This window comes from Eucalyptus grandis, chromosome 4 (assembly GCF_016545825.1).
Source record: "Eucalyptus grandis isolate ANBG69807.140 chromosome 4, ASM1654582v1, whole genome shotgun sequence".
Taxonomy (NCBI): Eukaryota; Viridiplantae; Streptophyta; class Magnoliopsida; order Myrtales; family Myrtaceae; genus Eucalyptus; species Eucalyptus grandis.
The window spans coordinates 26,003,848-26,014,287 of record NC_052615.1 but is presented as its reverse complement, the minus strand read 5'-3'; the positions used below and the strand labels follow the sequence as shown (position 1 = coordinate 26,014,287).

The 10,440-nt window shown below is 41.8% G+C and overlaps 2 protein-coding genes across 2 annotated transcripts; both read right to left on the bottom strand.

Moving 5' to 3' along the window:
• Window positions 1–3,999: 3,999 nt before the first annotated feature.
• LOC120292582 (pentatricopeptide repeat-containing protein At2g44880-like) lies at window positions 4,000–5,188 on the bottom strand. The gene has a single exon (XM_039310844.1). It carries the CDS (start codon window positions 5,092–5,094, stop codon window positions 4,000–4,002), a length of 1,095 nt encoding a protein of 364 aa, XP_039166778.1. The 5' UTR covers window positions 5,095–5,188.
• A 2,130-nt stretch (window positions 5,189–7,318) lies between these two features.
• Window positions 7,319–9,490, bottom strand: LOC120292780 (UPF0565 protein C2orf69 homolog). The gene is made up of 3 exons (XM_039311199.1): window positions 9,337–9,490; window positions 8,963–9,253; window positions 7,319–8,175 (listed from the first exon to the last, which is right to left on the bottom strand). Exons 1-3 carry the CDS (start codon window positions 9,442–9,444, stop codon window positions 7,585–7,587), a joined length of 990 nt encoding a protein of 329 aa, XP_039167133.1. The 5' UTR covers window positions 9,445–9,490; the 3' UTR covers window positions 7,319–7,584.
• Window positions 9,491–10,440: the final 950 nt, after the last annotated feature.

Genomic DNA, 10,440 nt, shown 5'->3' with positions numbered 1-10,440 from the left:
GCCGCACCGGAGCTGCTCGCCGACGCCTCCGCTCACCAGATCGCGAGCCCATCTGCTCTACACCACTACTGTAGATCATGACGCCAGGACCGGCCAGCCCTGCTCACTCAACGTCCTGCTGCCTGAGCCCCTCTGTTCTGCTCCGCTCCTGCTCGCCCGTCCATTGCCAGCTACGCCCGTGACAACCTGCTCGTCTGATGGACCACCGCCGAGCCGGTCCGCCTGCACGCTGGCTGCCGCCCTTCGCCGAAGCTCCGAACGCCGGTGACCTATCACCCTTGGAGACCTACGAGCAAGCTGTGCTCGAGAAGGTGGAAAAGAAAACATAAAAACAAAAGAAAAAAGGAAAATCAATTAGGTAGTTTTTTTCCTTTTACTTTATTTTTTTAATATTATTTTCATTTATTTACTTTGTTTTTTCATAGGATTATTCCTGAATGTATGGTTGAGATTCCGACATGAAAAGTCCTCAAGCTAGAAATTGTGATCGATTTTCGCGCCCGAAATCCGACTCATGATCTCTTAAAAAATCGACAATCCGTCTCAAGCCCGAGATTCGATTCGCGATTTAATTTAAAATTAGCCAACCCGATCTCACGCGAGATATGGTTCGTCAATTTTGGATATCAATCTTATCTTATTTGATTTGCTATCGTCAAGTTGGTTAAGTCAATCAAGTTGGTTATGTCAATCTTATTTTCGTAAAAGAAAAATCTAAAAAATATTCGAGTTATGATTAGATTTACTTTAGAATATTTCTTGTTTTGGATTAAAATTGCAATCTTATTTCGAATTTTTAAATAATAAAAAAATCCAAAAAATGCATTCATTTAGATGTTAGTTTTATCATTATTTGAATTGCATGTGAAATTTTAATTTCGAAATTAATATAAAAACACAAAAATTCATCATGCATATATCATGTTGAATTAGGGCATCCTTGTCATGTCATTGCATGTTAGGATTGCATGTTTATCAATTATAGGTAGATAATCTCTCCTAGATAAATTGCATGTTTTGTTAGGAAAATAAAAATGTCCATATCATATAGAATTAGGTTCATGAAATGCACGTCATTTATGGATTGTTGTTAGGTCAATTTTTAATTAAAAATTGCCCGTCATTAGATTAGGTCATTTGATAAATGTCACGTGACATATAGCTCGCATATTAAATTGTATGTTGCATGTCATTTTAGTTGAAATAATTTTGTACGTCATTGCATTGCATTGCACGTCATTAGAATTAAGTAATTTTGGTTAATTTAGATTGCATATTTAATTATTGCATGTTCATTAAGAAATCACAAAAATTCTTATTCATTCATATAGTTTAGGACATATTGCCATGCCATATCATTTCATATTAGATTAAAAGCATTCCATTGCATATGGACTATATTTTCGTTGAAAAAGAGAAAACAAAAATTGAGCAATTACTTGTTAATTAGAAACCATATCTATGGTTGTTGATGTGGATTCTAATTTAACATTGCCGATGCTTTCGTTGCTTTGAGGTAAGTCCTGTATTATTTAATTACTTTCTTGGGTGTTAAATTGATGGTTTGCGCACCTACATGAACACCTCACATGTTAGGGAACTAGTTTAAAATCAATTCAAGCTGCCTGCAAAACCTTTTTTAAATAAAAGAAATTGTATCAAAATGGCGTTAGAGAAATCTAGCGTAATCAAGTCGCCGTACCCAAATCTCTGGTTCGTAGGAGTAAAGTGAATCTCCCGTTACTTTACTTGGGTTTCTAATTGACCAACTAAAAATAGATTAGTGACAACTCATAATTTAAAAATCAATCACATGTTAAAAATTCAAACCTAAGTCGCGAATTGGTATGAGCTTAGGAGATCTCAAGTTAAGTTTAGGCTTAACAATCCATTAGCCAAACCCTAGGTGGTTCACACCCCTAAAAAAATTGGTCGCGACAAATGTTTTTTATATTTTTCGGAAATAAATCATTTTTTTGTATTTTTTTGAATTTTTTGAAAATAAATTATTTATTTTAATTTATTTATTAAAATATTATTTAAAATAAAAGAAAAGCCGATCCGTTGACCCGGATCCATGGGTTGTGTCCGACCGGGTCAACCCAAAACGCAGACAGGCCCGCTACGTGGGCCCGACTTTAAAAAAAAAAAAAGAAAAACTTAAAACGACACCGCGGCTAGGCGTTTGGGGACGCCCGGCGACCCGATGACCCGGCCCGACGACTGATCTCCGCGAAACCTTACCCGATTGGCTCCGGCTCGCGACCCTTCTTCCAGCCACCCCAAATCGCAAAAAACCCTACCCAGTTCCTAGCCCGAGTCCAACTCGATGACCCAGGACCGCGACCCAGAAAATCGGGAACCCTAGGGTTTCTAATCCGTGGCGCCAAGGCGGGGAAACCGAGGCGTTACGGCGGTGACGGCGGCGACGATGGCGATGGTAACGACAAAGACAACGGCGACAACGGCTAGGTCAACAAAATACGGCGAATGCGATGAACGGCGAAGGCAATGGCGACGGCCCTTTTACCTTTCCTCAAACAAGGACGATGAACGGTGACGGCAGGGATCGATTGGCAACAGCGACAACAATGGCAAACAACAACAGCGACGGCGGGTCCTAGATTTGGTCAGATCTGGCCGAAACGCCTTCTCTCTCCCTCTTTACTCTCTCCTCCTCGCAGATCTGGGTTCGCACGCCACCGGCCTCCCCTAAAGTCTCTCAAAGGGAGGTCGTTGAGCTCACGACCCGATCGCTTCGCCCTTGCTCACTCTTTGAGTTCCCTGAAGTCTCTCAGGGTATCTCTCGGAGCTTGTCGGCCTCTCTCTCTACTTTGTGTGTTCTTCACCGTCAACATCGGGGGCTATTTATAGGCGAGGGTGGCCGGTCGACGGAACCGACCGCCGGTCCCCCTCGCTCGCTGAGCAACCCCCAACGACCGAACCAGTGTCCCGTCCGACGCCAGCTGCTCCTCCCACGTGAATCGTTGTCTGGTGCCAGCTACCCCTGTACATTGCAGTCCTCCTTGCAACTCCGGCGTCACGAGGGTCGCCGTTTTTAGCGCGTGGAGCTTATGCACACAAGGAAGACAACAAGCGCGCGGGTCGGGCCGAGTTTGGATTTGCGCGGGGAAGGAAAAACCGTCGAGCTAGGCTTGAAGGCCCGGCCCGACACGTTGCAACGCTTTTTCATTTCTTTTTTACTTCCAAAAAGACAAAATAAATAATAAAACCTAATTAATTAAAAAAATAGAAATTTAGGCGTCAACACTTTCCCCTTCCTTTTGGCCGGTTGTTGACCTCGGCCATGACTAGCGACCGGGCGACGAGGGCCGATGACCTCACTAGAGTGTCGCTGCCCCGGTGACACCAAGCCATGGAGAGGCTTGTGAGCCCGAGTCTCGCAGTGGGCTGGGTGAGGCCAAGCTGCCTAGCCACCGGCGTCACCCAACGGTGGCCCGGCAAGGCTTAGCCTCACCGATGGGCTGGGCGAGCTTAGCCTCGCCAAATTTAGGCCAGCTCGAGCTCACCTAGCCAAGGCAAGGTGAGCCTCACCGGCGAGTGTGAAGCTCCAGCAAGATTGTCGAACCTTGCCTAGCCGATTGTGGCTGTGGCTGGCGATTGGTCACAAAGGAGGAATAAGGTGAGAAAAGAAAAAAGAAAGAAGAAAAAGGAAAAATATAATAAAAATATTAAAAAATAAAAGAAACAACAAAATTATATAATTTTACTAAAGGCATTTCTATCCCGGGAATAAAAATTTTGTGCATTTACCAAGCGTGTTCTTATACTTAGAAATTATTTCTAGAAAATGGAAAAAAAAAACTATTTTTGATAAAAAAAAATTGTTCTTAGAAATAGAATCGTTACCAAATACGCATTTACTTTCCCAACTTCATCTAGGGTCTTTAATCCAATCCAACCTTGGATGTAAAGCTTGATCCTAAGTGCATCAATTAGATACATTCATCGTTGTTTTGCAATTCAATTCAGTCCTAATTATAGAAGGATGCAAATCGTAGCATCGATAAAGGGTGAAAGCATGTTATAACGAGCTACCTGTCTTTCTTGCAACATATTAAACACACTTTTGGCTTTACTAATCTCACCACATTTGGCAAACATATCCACAAGTGCCGTGCCCACATTGCTTGCTCGGCCAAGCTTCTTTTTCTGTGCAATATGGTAAACCTGATTGCCTAAATCTAGAGCACCCAGATCAGCTATAGTTGGAAGAACGCATACAAGAGCGACTTCATCAGGCTCAACCAATGCAGTTGACTGCATCTCAGAAAACTGTCTCAAAGTTTCATGGGGCTGTTTATTTTGGCAATATCCATTAATTATCACGTTCCAAGAATGCAGATTCTTTTCTGGCATGGGATTGAAGAGTGAGCGAGCAGATTTTATGTCGCCAACATTACAATACCCATTAATTATTGTAGTCCAAGAAACCACATTCCTCTCCGGCATTTCATTAAACAGATCCTTGGCTGGGTCCATATCTCCCAACTTAACATAGCCATCAATCATTAAGTTATATGCAGCAGAGTCCTTCTCAGGCATTTCCTCGAACAACTTCATCGCATTCCCCATATCCCCTCTCCTCGCATAACCACCTATCAAAGCTGTCCACGAGACCAGACTCCTCACGCTCATGTCGTCAAACAACATCCTCGCAGCTTCCACGCTCCCCCATTTCGCATACAAATCCACAAACGCCGTGGACACATACAAGTCCGACCAAAACCCCATCTTAACAACATGGCTCTGCACCTGCAGCCCTTCCCAACAGGACGTAGCCAACGAGCCACACTTCGCCAGTGCGGTGAACGTGAAGTTATCGGGCGAAAAGCCGGTGCTCCTCCGGAGATCACGGTAAAGAACAAGAGCCTCGTCAAACTGGCGCAGATCCACGTGGGCTCTGATCACGGCATTGCAAAGGAACCCATCGTCTCTGTGGGGACTTTTGTCGAACAGGAGACGAGCATGGCATAATCCCGCGAGCGGGTTGGAGCCGGAGGCGACGGAGGCGCAGCTGGCGACGAGCTTGGTGAGGAGGTTGACGTTGAGGTCGAGAGCGTGGCGAAGCATGAAGGCGTGGATCTGGAGGAGAGCGGATCGAGAGTTCCTGGTCCGTTGAAGGAGGTAGAGACATCTCCGTTCCAGGGGAGTCCAGACGACGGATTTCGACTGCTCCATGGACAACTTACTTGCGGACTTGTCGAAGTAAGCATCAACCGACACAAAAAGAACTATCAATTTCGTCTATTTAAGCAAAATTACGTCTTCAGTGACCACCCTTCCAGGGTTCAAATGATATCGATATATATATATATATATATATATATATGCTTTCCATTTTGCTCATCACAAAGAGAAATATAAAATTGAGAAGGTCAAAGACTGGCCAAGCTGATGATACTCCGAGGATCATTGAGCAAATCTAGAAAGACAGCTTTACTGAAAATTTGGATAAACTCGTGTGGGATGGAGATGATTTAATTTGAGAAGTGGATTTAATACCCAAATGCACTCTGAGGAGGTAGGACAAAAATTGAGAGTGAGAATTAGAATAAGAATAAGTAGGGCCAATAAAAAAATAAAATAAAATTACAGTATAACAAAATAAATGCCTCATTGCAATTTCCTATCAAAATTATTTATCGTATATTTTCCTAAGAAGTAAGTTAAGTATAAATTATGTAGTGAAGGTCATCATTTTGTAATTTCCTTTTGATTGTAAATGTTTTCTTGTGAGATGGTAAATTGCTTTTCCACAGTTGGCAATTTTTTTATCATAATTTACTTATTATTGTAGTATTCATCTCATGCAAGAGAGTGGATTACTTCTATAATCTTTAAAAGGAGTAATTTACCTTCAAAGTAGTAACATTTCTTAAGACAAAGTGTGTTATAGGAATTCATCTTACCTTGTAATAAATAAATGGAGCGAGTGCTGATTTTTAATGATCGTAATTGTACTTCAGTTGAAACATAGTATGATCTTTTCAATGGGCTGGGCATCGGCTCAAAGCGCAATATCCCTACTGAGCTTGCATTCTCAGAAAATTACCAACAAAATAATGTTCATAAAATTAGTTTCAATGTTGTAAATTACCTTCTGGTTTGTAAATATTTATAAATGCAAAATTATCTTATATACCGTAAATTACTTTTAAGTCCATAAATTACTCATAATCGGAATCAATAACAAGCCGAAGCCAGTCATTTTAGCAAACGGGACGTGGACATATATATTTCATACGGGAACCAAGAAGCGTCCGCTTATTCGTTGCAATCATCCCCGACTTTGACTCCAGCCAATTTTTACTTCGATCTCCAGCCACATGATGTCGGCTAAACTTTCACTAAGGGCAAAATTGTCAACCAAATTTTCGGTTTTTCCGCACCTGGAATTACCAAATCTGAAACCTGAACGTAATTAAACTCTTTTTACCTCTTTATTTATATTTCCCCCTGAGATTGTTGCACTGCATTAGTCAATTTCAGATTGAACACGGCGGATCTATATTTAGAAAAGTTGCGATGGAAACCTCATGAACCGATTGTAATCCTACTTGGTGATACTTAGTATTATCATGTCATGACGAGTGCGGTGATGATAACTGAAACCATCACTAATCAAGCCCCGATCCGCACAAGCATGTACTTGGCTTAAAGCGAGCAGTCAGTTTGCCTTGGCTCTCATTATTGGTTATTAGGTTAAACGTTGTTATTGTTGGTTACTATTGGATAATGGTTTGTGTTAGCCCTAAGTTATTATTACATTTAAAAAAAAAAATTCACTTGCTGTAAGCACATCATTAATTTATTGAACCGTCAGATGTCTACCAACATTCAGTGCAGTTCATATAGCTGCTGTGATTTGTCAGTCAAAGCTACATTTTGTGCTCCAATAGACAGAAAATGCCAGGCGCCATCTTTTAGTGCAGTCGTTGCTTCTCGTTAGTCAAAGAAACCCATGGGTAATAACACCTTTTATATATATGTCTGTAGTTGTTATTTGATTATCAGTCAAGGATTGAGAAACTAAAGTGCTAATAAGTTGAAAAAGGAGTGATCACTGAACCTCCAGTAAGGAATAGCTTTGTGACCAAACATACAAATTTATCTCGAGGAGAGAGGATAGTTTAAAGCTCGACTGTAAGGAAGGGAAAAGTTTTCCCGCCTGAGAGGGGACATTCCATTACCGTTTTACTTTATCCTTCGACATGTAACTCAATCTTGAATGTAAGTCCAGGGCTCCTATCCCATGGATCAGGAAATACATGCGCTGAAACCTAAATAGATGACCTTAAAGATGAGACTGTCTCATTTTTCATTACACTGAGGTAGTCCTTATACATGCTCTGACAATTTTTCATTACACTGAGGTAGTCCTTACACATACTCTGAATTACTCTTTATTTTTGGCCAAGTAAAAACTACGTGTCTGTGAAGGGGCAACAAGAGTAAGAATAACTGGCTAAAGTGTAGTGAACAGGCACAAACAAGCAGCTCTCAACTCTGTCTAAACACAACACTGTACAAGTCATGATACTATTCCGTAACATTTGTAAGTTAGATGCTCACATCCAAATTTTCAATTATCGCAAAATGCATCTCTAGATCTGGAGGCCTGTCAGCAAAATAAAACTTCTCTGCTACCTGTATTTTGCCTCCGGCCTTCTGAGGTTCAGATTCAAGCAGGTGCAGCAGTCTATCCTTCTCACGGCGAATCCAAATGCGATTATGGTCACACCATTGCCTAGGAGTTCCATGAAGGACGAATCGCAATGCCTGAGCTCGTTGTACAAACCGTTGGGAGAGTCTGCCAATCACATTTGGATCGGTGATGTATGCGCCAGAGGAATTTAGGCCGACGTCAATGTAATGGATTTCTTGGATGCCGTTCAGAAATCTTTCTTTCGTAGTAGGTAAAATTTGAGTCCCCACCTGAATATCAGGGGCTTCATGACCCAATAGCTCTTGTCCAGCAGAAGATGGATGTCCAGAAGATGAAGGTTCGAAACGGCTGAGCTCAGTCACAAGCTGGTTAAGCACAGTGCCACCTTTGCTAAAACCGAGGATGAGAGTTTTCGGTGGATGTCCTTGCGGTGGTAATAAGCTTGTGGAGACAAGATTCTTTTTCCTTGAAAGAACATTCTTCGCCTGAAAAGCCCAACTAATTAGCATGAGAAAACCATCATACCAGAGATGACTTTCGAGTTTCAAAAAGACCAAACACACGAGATCTTAAATGGCTAAAAGGAGAGGTCATATTCTTAAGTCGCAAAATAAGTACGCTTCTAATTGTCACCCGACTTCATTCCTTCTTGTTTGTTTCCCCAAATACTTGCTTTCCAGGCTATTTTCTTCAAGCATTTTTCTACTTGGTGCTCACACTCTATCATGCCGTATACATTTCCAAATTCAGGTGTTGACCTGCCTAAAAGGAAATTTAGTTACAGGCACCATTTCTCAAGATGCTTTATATATCCATCATGTTCCTCATGTGCTCAATCAGCAACAGACCACTCAAGGAAGTAACAGATAATATACTATGACAACGAGCGAGAGCATGTAGCAGAGAACCCATATCATATGACTCCACGTCCCATACACAGCAGCGATTTTCTCTGCAAATTAGTATTTCTTCCCAATTTCGCGGTACGGTCATCTTCCTTACTTTTGGGTAATTTTACCTTATCTTATTCTTTTTTTCTGGTGTGATTTTCCAATTTTTCTTCGTAACTTGTAAACCCCCTTGGAATCATGTAAAACCAAACAAAGATCCTAGCAAGCAACTGGATCCTCCCATATCACACTCCTATGACAAGATTCACAGAAACACACCACATCAAACAAATGCACAAAATTGCTTCAAAAGGCCATCAGCAAACGACACAACTTTTCAGCAGTACGCTCCAAAGAGCACAAGCACCAGGAATGACTTCACCTCCTCAAGGCAATTCGACAACAGCGAGACGGTCGACGAAGAAGCAGGGAACCCGACGTGGCCATACGATCTCGGCTCCCCATACTCGTTCGCCGAAGGGACGAACTCCTTATAGACGGCAAAGGGCCCGTTGAAGGTGGAAGCCTCGACGACCCACGCGTTAACGGCGCCGCCGAACTTCGAGACGAGAACGTCGGCTATCGCCTGCGGGTCCGACAGCCTCTCCACGAGGGGGTTCCCGGTCCCTCCGACTCGATCCCCATTGAAGAAGACGGCATTGGCGGACGGCGCCTGTCCCCATGACGGCGAAGCGCGAATCAATCAAGAGTGCGATTAGGGTTTTGCAGTGGGGCGAGCAGAGGGCGGGGGCGTACGAGTAAGGTCTCGGAAGACGGCGAGAGGCGGAGAGATACGGCGACTCGGCAGCGGGCGGCGCCCTTGGCGTGGATCGGGACCTTCAGAGTAGCGCTCCATCGATCCATCAGCGCCGGAAAACCCTGGCGTCAAAGCTACTCTATCAACACAAGCTTATTGTGATGTAGAAATTCCCAATTGGATTCTCTCCAAAAAAAAAAAAATAAATACATGATCAATTACTTTCTGTTTCTGTCGATCAAACAAAATTGCAATATGTTTCTTTTTCTTCCAATTTTACCATAAGATATCAATTTCTGCATTTTCGGAATGAGAAATCGATCCTTTTTTCTTAAGCACTCCCCCAGAAATAAAAGGGTCAAGATAATAGTAGTTACACCAAAACAATTTGGGAAAATCAATGAAAAATTCCTAAGCCATGCCTTCTTGAATAAGTTTATTTTAAACTTTCCAATAAACTTTAAAAAGTCTTTCAATCTGTATCCTTGAGACAAATTTACTGTATTATAACCACTAACGGATTAAAATCAGGATTATCCTTTCAAAATTTCTTGCTTTGTTCTAGAAATGGTCTTTTCTCAAGTGGTGCTTGATGAGAATAAGAAATTCTAAAATTGCCCTGACTTTCTTAAATTTTTCAGTCTAGTCCCTTACAAGACTTTTTCTGTTGACTGCATTGTAACCGTTTCAGATGGAAGATACCAATCCATATCCTGTGAAGAAGAAACAGTTCAATTTCATGTGGGATGGAAGAGATAAAACCATCCGACGAATATACTCATCATTTTAATAGTTGCTACATTCGATTCATCATAACTTATTCTATTGACTTCCCAATTTTCATCAAAATAAAATATGCACTCACAAAAAAATATTGAAAGCACTATCCATTACCATTATGAGAATTATGTATTCTATTGACTTCTCTCTGAAGCAGCTTCTGATTTGTTAGGCAAAGAACGTCTTGGACTCTTTCTGAGTGTTTTGTCCTGAGTATTCTACATTATTTTCTGTATGTCCGCGGTTTTCGTTGCTTTGTGTAGATTTCTGTTAAGCGCACCTGATCACTAATTTACTTTCATCCTGTATATCTTTCATGTTGT